Below are 18,166 nucleotides of genomic sequence, written 5' to 3'. Positions count from 1 at the left end.
TCTGCTGTCATAAAAGGAAAGAAGAGTCACCCGTCTCACTGTGCTGGTCAAGGGACTTTAGTCAACAATGGGTCACCCTCCAGCCAGACAACAGGGGAAGTCACCCCGAGCAAACTGCATTGACCAGGACAAAGCGTTCATGATCTTCCTGCCTGTGGGGTGACTGCAGTGTGAAATGTCGCTATGAAAGAAGCAAGTGAGAAATTACCACCACAGAAGCACCTTGTGCGATTAGCAAACCCACCATGACATGAAAATCATCCATTCTTGCAAATGGGTATGAACACATACCCAACTTGGAATAGGATTTCTGATCTTGATAAACAAGAGCATCTGCTCGATGAAGTATTCAAGGACGAAGTCTCTTTCCTAACAGCGATTTATATCTCTGCTCTAAGGGGCATAAGATAATATTCATTATTTATAAGCTTAACACCTGTGACTGCTCAGAGAATTTTTAAAAAATTAATGCTGAAAAAAAATCATCCATTCTTTAGTCCCAAAATTATATAATTAAAAAATATGGAACATAATCATAAAATTAAAAACTTAGAAAAGTAGAGATAACAATTATCCATAATTGCCCCCACCCTAATCCAACACTATTAGCATTTTGCTGTATTGATATTAACTTCTAATTGTTTTCCCTGCATGTATTCTTTTTTTACACGGTTTATTCATTCATTCAGTAAGTGTTTTTGAGGGCTTATTATGAGCCAACCATTTTGCTATGCATCAAAGATGAAATAATCATTTTATTCTGACAAATTTCCTTTCTACTTATTAGTAAATCATAATCTTTTCTATTACAAAATTGAACTCATGAGCCTCATTTTTCTAACTTTTTATTGCTATTTAATACACATGCAGGAAAGTGCATAAATTATAGTACAATACAATGAATTATCACAAAGTGAACGCATCCATGTTACCTCATTCACTGTTAAAAGGTAGACAACTAGCATCTTGTGTATCTTTAAATTACTTTAATGATAAACAGTAGGACCACCCTGGTAGTCTTCCTCTCTCTGGTTCATTCTCTTTCCTCCCATACAGATGGTGCAAAGATCACGGCCAGAGGTAACTGCCATTCCTAGAAGGTTCAGCAGACTGGAGTATCAGGGGAAAGGAAATATGGAATAGGAGGCTCACTGGTCATAACCACCACTCTGTTAGGTTTCAAGAGAAAAGGGTAAAAAGAATTTTAGAGATCTGTCTATAACTCGGTCCAAATAGGCATTCCAAGCAGAAGCCCCAGGTGAGTATAAGGAGAATGTGCACCCGAGGTTTCCCAGCATGTGGGATCATACAGTTATGGTGGTGGGCAACAACCAGGCAGGATTTCATAAGCAGGAATTCTGGTCTCCTTTGACAGAACTAACAGAACAAACCTTAGAGATATTTTGGTCCAATTCTGTAACTTGACAAAAAAGGAAGGTGAGGACCTGAGAGAATGTAAGTATGCATTAGCTCCTGTTCCAGTTACCTATTACTGCATAAGCAATCACCCAAAAAACTCAGTAGCTTCAAACGACAACCATCCTTTGCAACTATGAGTGGAGATGGATGTTAACTAGACTTACTGTAGTGATCATTTCAGAGGATAAACAAATATAAAATCATTATGTTGTATGCCTGAAACTAATGTAATGTAATATGTCAATTATATCTCAATTAAAAAAAAAAAAAAGAAAGAAACAACCACCACCATTTATTGTCTCTCCCGGTTCAGGGGTTGATGGGGCTCCGCTGAGGTTATCACTCAGGGTTCCTTGTGTAGCTGCAGCCAGATGGTTGGGGCAGGGGTTACCCGGACGGCTTCTTCACTCACGTCTGATGGCTGTTCCTGAGCGTGGCTGGGGCCTCAGCTGGGGCTATCAGCCAGAATGCTACGACTCAGGGCCTCTTCAAGTGGCCTGGCCTTCCTCACAGAATGGGGACAGGCAGAAGGTGCATCCCCTTTTATAAGCCCACTCCTTAAGTCTGTGTGTACAGTACCAATTAAGCTGTGGTCACAGACCCACCCAGATTCAAGGCCAGGGCAGTGGGGCACAGAGACACACACACATACCACAACTCTCCATGGGAGGAGTATCAACATCACGCTGTAAGAAGAGAATGTGGAGATCTTGTTGCAACCATGTGGAATACACGCTTTGCACAGATGCCCTTCCTACAGGGTTCCTCCCTGCAAACCTTATCGTGGCACTTATCACACTGTGGGAAACTGTCTGCTTATTTCTGACACTACGTGAGCTCCACTACAGCATGAGCTCCTTAGGAGGAGTAACTGATCATTAGAGTAATCTTCGTGCTCCTGGCATTTAGCAGGTGCTCAAAAAATTATCTAATGAATCAATGAACAAACAAAAAATTTGGAGTTAAAGAAATATTTTGAAATGTTTCTAAAGAATCTATAAAAGTTCCTTTATCAAAACCTCTCAGGCTGGGTCAACTTAAGAGCATCAGCTTAGAGAACTGTTACTACCTGTAAGTTTTGTTAACAACATATACGCATCTTTAACTAATCTATCTTTAGGTAAATAATCTATCTCTAGGTAACTAGTCTATATCTAGGTAACTAACCTATCTCTGGGTAACTAATCTATCTGTGGGTAACTAGTCTATCTCTAGGTAGCTAGTCTATCTCTGGGTAGGGTAATCTATCTCTGGGTAACGAATCTATCTCTGGGTAATGAATCTATCTCTGGGTAACTAATCTATCTCTAGGTAACTAATCTATCTTTGCTACTAACTCAAACATATCCAACAGCTTAAAATGTATCAGCAACACAAAATGCTCATCTTAACATATATTCAGAATAACTTGTGGATTTCTTATTTTCCCCTCAAAATTGGTGGGATATTTTATGACAAGCGCCCTTAAAAGGAAATTTACGTATAACACCAATGTTGTTACATATGCCATAGGAAACAGTTTAAAACTACTCCAAAAACTCAGGGCAGTTAAGTGCAAATATACAATTTTAAAGTATTTTTATTCATAAATTATATATTTTTGTATCATGTTATTGGATATAGGTCATTCAAACCTAAATTATCACTGTACAGTTAACTTTTCTTTTTCTTGTCAGCAAAGAAAACCAAGATGAAATAAAATTATACAAAAACTTGAAAATTAGTTAAGCTGTTCCCTGGCCTAACAAGGCACACATGTGTATTCACGGCACTAAAGTGCTTGTCTTAAGAATGCTGTGCATTGCAGTACACAATCCTTCCAATTTCACTACTGTCCCAAATATCGTCAGGCAGTCCTTTATTGGTTGAGACACTGGGTATAATTCTGTTTTGAGCACTTTCCTCACAAAGCAGCATCAACCATTAACCCTGCAAACAAGGACTGATGCTCACGAGCAGGACTTACCAATTAATATCTGACCACTCTTCATAGCAGATCCTCCTGGCAGCAGGCCATGGACCACAAGCTTCTCTCCACTGCCCTGTTTTCCACTTCTTCTCCAGCTCCACTTGGTCTGATGGATAATCCCAATCAGTACTTCCAGAAGCTTGAGCTGCTCTTTGGCTTTGGTGACGGTTAGCTTTTTGGGGTTCACGTAAACGTTCACATCTTTGTACCGCTGTTGGACAACAACTCCTGTTTTCTGATTGGACTGATGCTTTAGAATGGATACTGGCCCACTGGCATTGCTATTTTTTTTATTATAGCGCTTGGGTAAAAGTTTTTTACTTTTTAAAATCTTGGTAAACCGCCTGAGTTTGGGTTCATACTTTTTTCCTTCTTTGTAATCATCCTCTTCAATAATAATCTCGTTTTCGCTGAACCTGACATGGTTCACAGTAGGTGTCTCAGGAAGAAGGCTTTCTTCTTCATCCTCACTCAACTCCAAATAAAATAGCTCTCCATTCTTCTGCACACTATCCAGCCATTCAGGCTCCAGGTCACTGTGAAAAAGAGAAAAGATAATATAAATTGCAGCCAAACATGGGAAAAACAGTTATGCCTTTCCGGCAGGCAGGTGAGGGTAGGGGTTGGGGTGCGGGGAGACGGGAAGGGTGAAAGTTCTTTGATTATTTCAGAGTCTCCTCACTGATTCTAATTTATTGTGAGCATCAACATTATTTCCTGTAGAATAGTTTTTGTAGAGCCTTGAAGAACTGGGGTTGGAGGAGATGGAATCAAAATGGCATAGTGATAGAAAAGAAAACAAATTAAAAAAGAGATGGCCCCCTTCTAGAATCTAAGGTTCTATTTTGTTTTTTAAATTTAATTCAGTCCCTGTGTGGTTACTGTTCACTTTAGACAATTTCACTGGACAATGATTTACATTAGTAGATGATTATACAATTATATCCACAGATGTGAGACATTCAGAAATTGCACATAAAAACATCCTATTTGCAAAGAAATTATTCAGCATGGCTGACACGTTAAAACAAAAGTGAAAGCCTACCAGTATTAAAAGACTTTGTTTATATAATAAGTTTTCAAAAAAGGAACATTCACCCACCATGAACTAAAATCTTTGCTGAAAACAACTAGTTTGTAATCACAGTTAATAATAATCACTTCTGTAGCCTATAATTTCATAAAATTCCTTTTAATGAATAATTGTAGTAAGAAGAGTAAACCACACATGACATGATTCATCATGTGATTTTTAACTGGGAAATAGGCCATTGAAAAAAACAAAATTATTATTATTAAAATGATTCAAAGAGCATTAAAAAACAAAAATACCCATCTTAGGGTAACAGACCTAACCACAAACTCTACCCTGTTCAATGTTACGAACAGTTTACCTTTCAAACTGCTATTCTTTAAAGCAAAACTGGTTACAGTGGAAGAACTAACACGTGGAGAGACTTTTCAGAAACATGAGCTGTAATATCCTGGCACGTTATAATTTGTGTTCTAATCATTCAATCAGTTAGAAGACATCTGTTTTCTGCAGTGTTTATTAGCAATCCTGGTTCTTTTAACTTAAAAGTCAAGTGTGTCTTTCTAAATACTGTGAAAATTCATCCAAAAAATGCACTATTCTATTAATCAGAAACTAACCACTACGCTGGTCTGTAGTTGGTAATTAACATAGAATTTTTCAACTATATATGAATGGTTAAAAAAAAAGGCATAACTATCCCCAGATATCAAAACTAACATTTCTTTGGCACTTGCTGGTTCCCAGTGTGTGGCATCATTTTAGGCACTTAGCACCACTTACTGTGGATTATTCACCATTATCAGTTGTTTTGACTATATCTGTCTGTACCTGCAGAAATCAGTATTTAATATCTCTATAGTTTTACTCTGGTGAGTCAAAATAACTGTGTCCCCACCATAAAAAATTTAGATAACAATGTACCGTAATTTAAAATGGCACAGGGACTTCCCTGGTGGTCCAGTGGTTAAGAGTCCATCTTGTAATGCAGGGGACGCTGGTTCGATCCCTGGTCAGGGAACTAAGATCCCACATGCCACAGGGCAACTAAGTCCGCACGCCACAACTAGAGAGACCGTGTACCACAACTACAGAGCCCACATGCTCTGGAGCCCGCATGCTACAACTAGAGAGAAGCCCACATAGTGCAAGGAAGAGCCTGCGCATTCCAACAAAAAATCCCGCCTGTCACAACTAAGACCCGACGCAGCCAAAAGATAAATTAATTATTAAAAAATAAAATAAAATGGCACAATGAAAATATCATAATTAAACACAATTACTTATGAAGATATATATTAATTAGAAAAATGAATGAAATTTACTTGCTTTATAATCTCACCCTTTTAATCTGGTCTGTTGTTCGTATGAGAGATATGTGACGCCAAAGAAACATTTTTCCCTCTCTGCTAAACATGAAGATGGTTCACCTAATTCTCTAAAATTTGGAATTTATACTTTTTTTTTTTTGGGGTAGTGTGGTGTGGCACGCAGGATCTTAGCTCCCCACCAGGGATCAAACCCGGGCCCCCTGCAGTGGAAGTGCAGAGTCTTAACCACTGGACCACCAGGGAAGTCACTTATTCTCTAAAATATGAATGCGAAACCACTTTTTGGTTATGATTTAAAGATCCCTGCAGGTGGAGGTGCCACAGGGCGTGGCATTCAGTTGTAGAACAAATAAACAGTGCCAGGCATGGTGGACAGTACTGGAATTACAAAGATGAAAACCTCAGTTCCTTCCCTTGTCTAGTGGGGAAGAGAAACTGAGAAGGAATTCATGACAATACACATGATAGGTGCAAAAGAGAGGTCATCCAGCTTAGCCTGGGGTTGAGGATGAGGTCAAGGGAGACTTTCTGGTAGAGGAGACCCCAGAGGTGAGTTTTAAAGCCACAAGTGTCTGGGGAGGAGGGCTTGGGGAGCTGAGGGGGAAGACAAGAAGAGAATCCCAAGCAGAAGTACCAGCACAAGCAAAGGCCTTGAGGGGTAGTCCCCATGGCCTATGTGGATAACTAAAGCTAGTCTGCGGTTGCCAGAGTGGAGGTGGTGAGGTGGGGAATGACAGGAGAAGTCTAATTTTGCAAGTTGTAATTTTGTAAGCCCTTCTGGACCCTGGCAAAGGGTTTGGGTTTTGTTGTGTAGGTAAGAGAGTATCAATGAAGAGTTTTAGGTAGAGGGGTTTACATGTTAGAAATCCCTGAATAGATCTACTTTGACAGGACAGTAGAAGAAGGAATTGAGGTGGACAAGATTCAAGATAAGAGGCCAGGGGCTGCCCTGGTGGCGCAGTGGTTGAGAATCCACCTGCCAATTCCGGGGACACGGGTTTGTGCCCTGGTCAGGGAAGGTCCCACATGTCGTGGAGCAACTAAGCCCGTGGGCCACAACTACTGAAGCCCGCGCGCCTAGAGCCCATGCTTCACAACAAGAGAAGCCACCACAATGAGAAGCCTGCGCACAACTAAGAGTGGCTCCCGCTGGCCGCAACTAGAGAAAGCCCATGCAGCAACGAAGACCCAACTCAGCCAAACATAAATAAATTAATTAATTAAAAAAAAAAAGATAAGAGGCCATTTAGGGGGCTGTTTCCATAGTCCAAGCAAAGATGATAACTAAGGCCATTGTAGAGGAAATGGAAAGTAGGAAAAACATTTGAGAAATGCTTGAAAATCACCAGGACGTTGAGACTGATTAGATGCGATGACGAGGGAGACGAAAGAACTGGTGTTGACCAGATTTCTAGTTGGTGACTGTACTTTCATGTACACATAAGCACAGGCTCATTTTATATAAATGGGCACGTAATTATCATACATGTCATTCTCCCTTCCTACCTTTCACTGACATGTTAAAAATCTGTATTCTAAACAACAAGGTCCTACTGTATAGCACAGGGAACTACTGATATATTCAATATCCTGTGATAAAGCATAATGGAAAAGAATATGAAAAACAATATAGATATATATGTATAACTGAATCACTTTACTGTATACCAAAAATAAACATCGTAAATCAACTATACTTCAATAAAAAAATTTTTTTAATCTGTGTTCTTATAATCATATAAAACATATATAGGGTTATTTGTTACTGTTTGTTTTGAAAAAGTGAGTGGAATCTATACATACACACACACACCCCTTTATCATTTATCACTAAAAAAACAATTTAAAAACCTCTAATGGCTACATTAAGGGATGTAGCACATTTGGTCACCTAATGATAAGCTTTGTGTTCACTTTTTTTTGCCCCTATGGACAACAATACAGTAACCATTCTTTTTTTTTTTTTTTGCGGTACGCGGGCCTCTCACTGCTGTGGCCTCTCCCGTTGTGGAGCACAGGCTCCAGACGCGCAGGCTCAGTGGCCATGGCTCACGGGCCTAGCCGCTCCGCGGCATGTGGGATCGTCGCGGACCAGGGCACGAACCCGTGTCCCCTGCATCGGCAGGCGGACTCTCAACCACTGCGCCACCAGGGAAGCCCAGTAACCATTCTTTTATGTAGGGGGATAGAGAGAGAGAGAGATAGATAGGTAGGTGTCTTTACCCTAAGACTATACCAATTCACATTTCCACCAGCAATGAATGAGATCCACTTTCTTAAGCTCTATATTTAAAAAATATTTCACTTTAAGCAGAAGAAATTTTTTTAAAAAGGGAGAAATTAAAAGAAGGGAGAAAAGAGACAGGAATAAAGACAAGGAAATGAACATAGGAAACTGTAAAAGAAGACAAAACATATAGTAAAAAGAAAATGACCTGAGAGGTCACAGACCTTGGTTCAAACACTGTTCTATTGAGATTTTCACTTTTCTAAGCTTTAGGTTTCCTTTTCCAGAAAACAGATTATAGCTACCTCACAGGGCTGTTATCAACAGCAAATAAAATAATGTGCCTGGCATGGTAAAGGCCAAATAAATGACAGTTCCCATCCTCTTGCACCACAGTCAGAACTGGAGAGAAACTTACACCTTTATTAGATATAGCTCCTGTACTTCTGCACATTTCCAACCCCTAGCAATAAATGAAGATGCCTCCAATGATATCTACTAGATTCCAGGCTAAGTGCTGGTAACATATGAACCAAAACTAGATACTGCCTTTAAGGCCACAGTTCAGGATTCCCAAAAGGTTCCTTATTCCTACTACAGGTGATTACTTCCTCTTTAGAAAAACATCAAGAGCATAACTGATTAACGTATCAGAAAGTTTAACAGAGGTGGAAAGACTGTACTCTCAAACTAGTTCTATTAGAATGGAGGGGGTGTATTAAAAACAACAATAAAACAAAACTGCCAACTTTTCATTGTAACTATTTATTAATAATGAAATTAATATTATATATAGACACTTTCACTCCAGGAGATGGAGCTTAATCTTTCCTCCTCTTTATTGTAGACTGGACTCAGTGACATGCTTTCAAAGAACAGAGTATGGAAAATGAAAAACAGCGACTTCACAGTGAAGAAACCTGGCAGACATCACCTTAACCAAGTGATCAAGGTTATGAAAAACAAGGAAGGACTGAGAAACTACTGCAGACCAGAGGAGACTTAAGGAGATGTGATGACTAAATGCCATATGATACCCTGGATTGGATCCGGGAACAGAAAAAGTTCATAAGTAGGGGAATGGTGAAATCTGAATAAAGTCTAGAGTTTAGTTAACAGTACTATACTAATGTTAATTTCTTAGTTTTAAAAAATGTACCCTATTTGTGTAAAAGGTTAACATCAGAGAAAAACTGGGTGAAGAATTTACAGGAATTCTCTGTACTATCTTTTCAACTTTTCTGTAAATCTAAATTTATTCCAAAATAAAATATTTTTTAAAGTTTTTTTTTTTAATTAATTAATTTATTTATTTTTGGCTGCGTTGGGTCTTCATTGCTTCTCGTGGGCTTTCTCTAGTTGCGGCGAGCAGGGGTTACTCTTCGTTGCAGTGTGCAGGCCTCTCCTTGTGGTGGCTTCTCCTGTTGTGGAGCATGGGCTCTAGGCACGTGAGCTTCAGTAGTCGTGGCACGTGGGCTCAGTAGTTGTGGTGCACAGGCTTAGTTGCTCTGCTGCATGTGGGATCTTCCCGGACCAGGGCTCAAACCCTCGTCCCCTGCATTGGCAGGCAGATTCTTAACCACTGCAGCACCAGGGAAGTCTAAAATATTTATCTTTAAAAAGGAATTAAATCTAGCAGTTTTAATTAAGATTTTTATAATACATGGGTTACATTAATCAATATTAATATAAATATTCTTTCATTTTTTTCTGAGAGCCTATGGTGCAAGCTGCAAAGCTGTCATTGTGCAAATGTCTTTCAATGAGACTTTTATTTTGTTCATTCTACTTTGCTCTAAACAGAAATAACTATATATTTATAGTCTGCCTGCAAAGTTTGACGGCACTTTAATTGGTTTCAAGGCCCTAAATAATGTGGTAAATGTGACCACAGTCCTTCTTACCAAAGAAAAACTTGCTAATTTGCAAATAAACAAGTTCACTTACATAAGCTCTAACAGTATATTAGAGAAAATGAACTTCAGATAATGCTTTTAATTTTCTCAATTACTCAGGTGTTTCAAAATTCTATGTTGATACTAAATCTTTTTTTCTTCTTCTAAGTTATTGAATCTCTCAGGTCCTTAGTTGCGTTAATGTTAGCATTTTTCACCAAATGAAGTAGTATCACAATTTCCTTGGCCACCACAAGAAAGAACATTAACAAAATAGCCAGCCCTCATGGCACATTTCCTTAGGGAAAACAGACTTTTGCTACTACTTCAAACCTGTTACAATACTTTTTTGTTTCTTTTTTTTTCCTTTTAGTGGGGAAAGCACAATGTGCTTTACCAAAGTGGCCAACACATGTAGTTACATAGTTATATAATGCTAATAGATACAGCAAGACAATCCTAGGTACAGAGACAAACCACACAAAATAAAAACACCACGACAAATTATCATGGATTCTATCTGGGGCTTGTTCAGTAAGTACGGGTCTGCCTAATGCTCTTCTATGTTTTCATTTCTGTGTTCTGTCTACCAGCAATATCTAATTTTCATCCCCGAAGTCTTTTGATTGTTTTCTAAAAGGAAACCATGATTTTAAGGGTTAAAATCTATGCTAGCTATTATAGCAGCTTGAGGAGGTGGGGAACCTGGTGGGAGCTGATGATGCTGCTTCTAGCCCAGCCCCACACTTGTATGGCCTCCTCCATTATCAACATCCCTCACGAGAGTGGTACATTTGTTACAATCGATGAACCTACATTGACACAACATAATCACCTCAAATCCACAACTTACATTATGGTTTACTCTCATGGTGTACAATCTATGGGTTTGGACAAATGTATAATGACATGTATCATCCACCATTAGAGTATAATTATAGTATCATACAGATACATAGAGTATCTGTATAGTATTATACAGATACTATATGATATTATAGTATCATATAGTAACACACAGTTCCACTGCCCTAACACAATTGTCCTAATATTTTAAATTTTGAAAAAGAAGTCAAAATAGATGAAGGCCCATCAAGTTTCCCAGTACCAGGAAGATAGTTTTCGTGTTAAAGAAAAGCATGTCTTTTCTAGGTCATCTACACAAAGACTTCATTTCCAAAGAAGTAGAAATGCTTACATATTCAGCCTTTATTTTCTCTTTAAGTACTTACCCCTTAGTATATCGGAGTCTTGAGACATCTTGTAAAACAGTAAATTATAACCAAGAATTCTCCTAATTCTGAATCCCTCAAGACCAGAGAAAACTTGATGAAATGAAAATGTTAACACTTTCAGGTTGTCTGACTCCTACTCTTAATCCAGTACTTATTACTCTGTACTAGGATGCCTCTCATAATAATCTGTTGAAAAAATTATTCTGACACTGTAAATGTGCTATGAATACTAACAGAATTAGTCTCATTTCCAAAAGTCTCAGTTATTTCAGGCTACATTATAAAGACATTCCATTGTAATTGAAGTGGTTGAATTCTCTGAATAACACAGTCAGCAGCAAACAAACCTGAAGTATTACTGTTAGTTTTTAAATCTCAGCCTTCTCCTCCTGATCACAGGGATGACCTGGTTAAGCACATGGATATTTACTTCATTTTAGTTAGTTTCACTGGTAAAATTCATGCATGTGTTTAATTCTATTTTTGATCCAAACTGCCACATTATATCTTTTTGTAGTAGGTTCTCTAAGAGAAAAATTATTTTAGAAAGCAAACTCTGGCAGCTGTATGGGAGAAAGACTGAAAACAGGAGAAATTAGAGGCACCCAAACCAGTTAGACAACTGGTGTATGGGAGACGCAAGCCCTTTAAGTAAGGCAGTGCCTGTGAGAAGTAGGAGGAGGTGGTGGGGTGGATATCAGAAAAGCAAGTCAACAGGACTGGAGACTTACTAGATCTGAGGACCTGAGTAAGAAGAGAGTGAGGTCAGCAAATGAGATGGGCAACACTAGAGGAGAAACAAGGCAGACAATGAATTCTCTTCAAACATGCTGAGCTGGAAGCATACAGAGATGCTGGCAGAGAATTACCATGTCTCATCATAAACCTAGTTACATACTATTTGACTTTTTAATCTATATAATTTGATAAAAGAAAAATTAAATTAAAAGGAAAAAGTCACGGTTCAGAGCAGGAGAGAAAAAGGAAAATATTATACTAAATTGATATTAATATATTGCATCACAACTTTGAATGAAATATTTTTATTCTTCGAGTAGCACATTCCCAAGTTAAAACCCAAGAAAAAGATAAATTTTGATATATCCATGGAATCCAGTTCAGAAATAAAAAGGTAAGAACTACATCTAGGCAACAACATGAATGAGTCTCAAAATAATTATGCTGAATAATCACAAAGAAAAAAAAATAATTACGCTGAATCCTATTTAGAAATAAAAAGGAAATCCTATTCAGAAATAAATGGAATCCTATTCAGAAATAAATCCTACTCAGAAATAAAAAGGAACGAACAACATATAGGCAACAAAATGAATGGTCTCAAAATAATTATGCTGATTAAAAGAAGCCAGACAAAAAAGGGAGTCCATACTACATACCTCCATTTTTATAAGACTCTAGAAAACACAAACTCAGCTGTCATTACAGAAAGCAGATTAGTGGTTATAAACAGTGAGGCAGGCATGAGTAGTATGAGGGAGGCACACGGGGAAACTTTTGGACGAGATGGATATGTTCATTATCTTGACAGATATATACATGTCAAAACTTATCAAAGCTTAACCGTACACTTCAAATATGTACAGTTTATTGTATGTCAATTATACTTCAGTAAAGTTGTTAAAAAAACCCAGAAAAAAAACCTTAAAGGACGTATTTTCCTTCTTCTCCAGTCATTCTTCTTATTGTCAGTGGAAGCTCCTTAGCATTTTATAGCTAAATTCTCTTTTCAAAGTATCCTTTTTTTCTCTCCATCAGTCAAGGCTTTAAAACTCACAACAATAAACAATTCACTCTGAAAAATCAAAAATTTAAGTCATAAAATGGATGACTTCGGCCAACATGAACCAATGTGGCTTCAATGAGTTGGGTAATTGTAAACCAAAGCAAAGAAAGCATGGCATTATTGCAAGTAAATGTATGATTTCTGTTATTTCAACATTGAAACTAGTCAGGACTTCCCTAGTGGTGCCGTGGATAAGACTCCATGCTCCCAATGCAGGGGGCCCAGGTTCAATCCCTGGTTAAGGAACTAGATCCCTCATGCATGCGACAACAAGAGTTTGCACGCCACAACTAAAGAGCCCACACACCGCAACTAAGGAGCCCACCTGCCTCAACTATGACCCGGTGCAACCAAATAAGTAAATAAATAATTTTTTTTTTTTTAATACTGAAACTAGTTAACGGTTTCCTCAACCCAACACACCCTCCAGTATTACCTCTGAAGCTTCCACAGGAACTTGCCAATATGCCAGGTTAAGATGTACTGCACCAACCTAAAAATGTTCTCTTATAAGTCTTAAACAACCCTATTAAAAGTACTATACCAGAATTACCCTAAAGACATTTTATCTAAAAAATGATAAACTTATTAATTCTATATTGACAATCACTTGCAGCTCAAACTGGTTTTCAGTTTCAAAGCATGCAAGAAACAATGATAATTTCCAGAAAGAATATGCAAAAATTAACTAGAACCCTGAAAGTTCAGGATACTTTATGTGAATCAATAAGTAGCATAACTTCTTTAATAACCTCCATGTAGGCAATGAAAGACAATAGGCAATTCATATCTCTTAGCTTTGATGAGAAAGCTTAGGTTCGCCTCCCTATACCTTGGATCCACATGTTCCAGTGTCCTGTCCATGCTGGGAAGCCCACCTTTGGCATTGGTGACGCTGCAGCTTAGGGAAGTAAATACCGTAAGGAAGAAACAGAACAGAAGGCTACCTGGTCAGTGTATATCAACTCTCATGTCCTAAACACCAAGAAGCGACAGGCATAAAATCTGAATCTTGGTAGGACTTGAAATATAGACCAGCCAAACAGTTTACAATCGAGATTTCCTGTACTTTTATTATTAGGATGATAAAGACACTGGAATATGTGGAGTGATCAGTGAATGACTGATATAGAAAGTTTAATGCCCATTTAAAAACTAAAATATTATATATATGTGTGTATATATATATATATATATATATATATATATGCACACATGTATTCCAAATCACAAAATGCTCTGAAATAAGTTTTCTAACTCAAGTTCTCAGCTTGCTTATTTCCTAGAAAAAAGGACTAGCTCATTTATTCACTCATCAAAATCAATGCACCCCATTTGAAATCAGGTCTCTTAAATTTCTCCACTGACAACATTTGGCTGTGTGACCATGGGAATATTATAGCTTCTCTCTGGGTTAAAAATGTGTGATTCTAAGATGTAGAGAAAGCAAGAATTTGAATCTCACATTGTCTATGGCTCCCATAGCAAGACCAAATAAGGTTCTACATAATCCATACTTCCTTCCAGCAGCCTTGCTTGATAGTCATGACTTTTGTAATTATTTTTTAAACGACCACAGTAGAAGATTGTACAAAGTATTTGATCCTTAAATTTGTTCAAGTCTTCCAGAATATAATCTGTCCTCATTAAGCCTCTAGAATATAATTAAGCAGCCATTAGTGATGGTTTTCTCCCTTGTGCTTTTAAAGATAATGATAAAAATGTTTTACATACCTATGGGTGAAAATAATTGCCAAGTAACTGATACTCCTAAATACACATTAAATACCTGTAACTGTTATTTCTAAATACACATAAAATGTCATCCTAAAAATGACTATATATGGCAGTCACTGATTGATGTTTTGGCACCAGAACCTTTTCAATGCTAGTCATTTCAAGCTACAGCTAATTACTTTGACTTTTCTAGTCCATAGCAGTAAGGGATAAATTCCTTCAAAACTGAAGTAGCATTGGGTACTGTGAATAAAAATAACTTTTTCATTATTTTTAGGGATAAGAAAGTAGAAAATAACACTTAGATATTCTGTATTTTAAAATTACATTATAACATAAAATAGAAAACAAGAAAACCATGGGAATGTATAGGAAAATACAGCAGAAATACCCCCCAAAATGCTGAGAGGTTGTTCTCGATGATGAGGCTAGGGTGGATTTTCTTTCTTTTATATATATATTCATTTTTATAACCAGAAAAATCTACATAATTTAAATAGTTGACATAAAACGTGGAGGGTGTCACTTCACTCTAAACACTGAGGTTAAAGTCACAAAGATCATGACACCAAAGCAAGAAGACACTGCGACAGAACAGAATTTTATGAACATTCTAACAGATAGATACACTCTCATATATTACAGAATCCACCACAAAGAAGAGAACCTCCTCCTCTGAAAATCACAAAAGCCTAAAGTAACAAAGAATGGCACAGACATTTCGTCTCACATTATCACACAATTGAAACGTGGTGCAAATAAACCCCACTTATTATAGAACCTCAAACGCTCAGTCTCTACCACGCCAACACTCTCGAATTCCCCCCAGCCCACGTGTACACTCTCGAGGCAGAAGGAATGGATTTAATTGTCCCTCTTCGAGAACCTTACTCATAATCGGTACTTGTAGAGGAGTATGAACCCGAGTCGCTGACCGGATCTTCAGGATCACAATCCTCATCTTCTTCTTGTGAGGAAGGGTCTCCAGGGAGTCCCTCTGGGCTCTGACGTGAACCGCACAACGCCGGAGACGCCATCAGCAGGGACGCAGCAGCTACAAGTAGGGTAATTCAAATCTCGCAGCTACTGCTTACCGGGGCCGCCATGTTGCCTCTGCTCGGGAAGGGGTAGGGGACACGTGTCCACCAATCCTCAGCTTCAATTGGTGGCAGCTCAGGTTGCCAGGGAGACGAGGAAGCTTCCCTGAGAGAACCGAGACGACTGAAAGGAAGGAGCCAATGAACTCGAACTTCCAGGAGGGTATCCTGGAGGAATGGAAGAAGCTGAAACTTAACCATTTCCGCTCTCCTAAACACTCCTTTGGAGCAGCGTAACTTATTAAAACTGGCGGAGGCCCACTGTTTTGTTTTCTTGCAGTTTGCACTTTGTTTCTACGCTGAACAGCTGTACAAAACCTTAGAGGCGCTCCGCCTGAGTTTCCCTTGAGGTAAAGAAAGCTACCCTTTACTTCTCCATACGCGCAAGGAATGGACGCCTTTAAGCAATGCCTTCTAGGTGTTGATGTAAATACGCGCCATTGTTTCTTTGGTTTTCTTATTGTTTCGCAGTGGCAAACATTTTAATTGTTCTCCCAAGCAGATGTTGTAGAGGTGCTTCAAACTGGTGCCCATATTGGGAAATCTACTGCGTGTTCATTTTCTAACTGAAAATTTTATAATTTGATGAAGTGTTATCACTGAAGTTGGAAGTGTAAACAGATAAAAATTTACCTGTCATTTGCGAATACCTACATCAAATATTTTTTGTAAGTACAAAATAATAGCTAGCATTTATTGAGATTCAGCCATTGTTCTAATTATTTGTTCTATTCATATGTATATAAATATGTAAACTAAATATCCCTATACTAAAATAAGGAAACTGAAACTTAGAGAGTTTATTCATCTTGTTAATGGTCACATGGCTAGCGGGCATCAAAGCCAACAGAGAACTGAACTTAAGTCATTAACCACTAGATTATATTTACTCCTCAGGACCCAGTAATTCAACTATTAGAGATCTATTTTTAAGAAAATAAGGGATATGTGGGGGCTTCCCTGGTGGCGCAGTGGTTGGGAGTCCGCCTGCCGATGCAGGGGACGCGGGTTCGTGCCCCGTGCCGCGGAGCGGCTGGGCCAGTGAGCCATGGCCGCTGGGCCTGCGCGTCTAAAGGATATAAATAAAATTTATAAAATTTGTAAAAGTGATAAGCTGAATGCAATCTAAATATTCAACAATAGGGGAAAGTTAAATACACCTTTATGTATAAAGTATGATGAATATTATGATATGAATAGAAATGTTTTCAAAGAGTAATGCATGGGGAAATGTTCCTATTGTAGCAGGTAAGAGAAGGATATAATGTTATTTTATGATCTCAAAGGATGGGTGCTGGGGATTCAACTTAAACTACATGGGTAGATGGTAGAGACTGAAAGGTGAATGGGCAGCTTATAATATATAGTGTCCTATGATAAATACAGAGTTCTACTGGAATACCCAAAGGGAAACAAACTAGGGCATGTGGGACCACAGCAGATTTCTTAGAGGAAGGCTTAACTTACGGGATATTATGTTCCAAACAGAGAAGAGTAGTGAAGATGAGGAAGATGAGTCACCCCATGGCCCAGAGAGATATATGCATGAAGAACTCAAAAGAACCTGGGCAGTAGCCATCAAATATTTAAACTTTCAAGCTGCAATTTAGTTTCATTTGTCACATTAAATTACGTATTTGAATATCCTAAGTTTTACGGTTTTATTTGTATTAATTTCTAAATTTGCTTTTTTATAACTGTAAACTAGCTAATGAATTTTATTTTGTAGTTTATTTGTATTAATTTATAAAATTGTTTTTATCTTATATAAGAGCTATAAAGCACAGAGCTTATGCCTGTTTATTTAAAATTATAATAAAGTTTGTCATCCCTGGAAATCTGCAAGAGTCTTTCCTGAAAAGAGAGGTCCATATACCACTCAAATTAGAGAACAGGGGACTAGTTCATAAATGGTAAAGGAGGTTCTTGAGGTGGCAGGAAGATATGGCACCCTAGGAACAGATGGAGGGCTATGACCTTGCTTAACACCTCTTCCCTGAAGCTGATACCCAAAGGAGGGTGCCGGTGTGGATGCTGACTTGCCAGTTTCACTCAGGAAGCTGAGGCAGTCTCCATGTGATGGTGTTTATTTTCTCTGGTAAGTAGAAGGCAACCTTGACAGCTAAAAGTGATGGAGAAAGTAATGGGGTCAGAAGCCTGAAGACAGTGGAACCAGGAAGGAAGAGAAACAAATATTTCCATCAGTATTGAGGTCCCCCCCAAAAATACGTATTACTTTTAAAATCAGAGATACTATTATTTTAAAAGGTGGAATCACTAATAGTTATGTTTCACGTTAAAACATACATACTTATTCTCACCACAATCCCTAAGATTCCATTCTAAAATTAAAATGATTTAGGCACCTCTTTAATACTTAGCCTTTCATCATTTTAAAAGAAACTTATTGGAAGTAAAA

General features: G+C 38.1%; 1 protein-coding gene across 1 annotated transcript in view; it reads right to left on the bottom strand.

The window, feature by feature from the left end:
• The window catches only part of INTU (inturned planar cell polarity protein), a 70,663-nt gene extending 54,918 nt beyond the window's left edge, over nucleotides 1–15,745 (bottom strand). Inside the window, exons 1-2 of the mRNA XM_060012961.1 lie at nucleotides 15,542–15,745; nucleotides 3,386–3,924 (exon numbers count right to left, since the gene is read on the bottom strand). Coding sequence (XP_059868944.1) covers nucleotides 3,386–3,924; nucleotides 15,542–15,687 — 685 coding nt within the window. The 5' untranslated portion in view covers nucleotides 15,688–15,745. The remainder of the gene's footprint in view (nucleotides 1–3,385; nucleotides 3,925–15,541) is intronic.
• Between the last annotated feature and the right edge of the window lie 2,421 nt (nucleotides 15,746–18,166).

Source organism: Delphinus delphis, chromosome 5 (assembly GCF_949987515.2).
Source record: "Delphinus delphis chromosome 5, mDelDel1.2, whole genome shotgun sequence".
NCBI classification, from domain to species: domain Eukaryota; kingdom Metazoa; phylum Chordata; class Mammalia; order Artiodactyla; family Delphinidae; genus Delphinus; species Delphinus delphis.
Note: the sequence above shows the minus strand (reverse complement) of the source record. Positions and strands in the feature narration are given on the sequence as shown.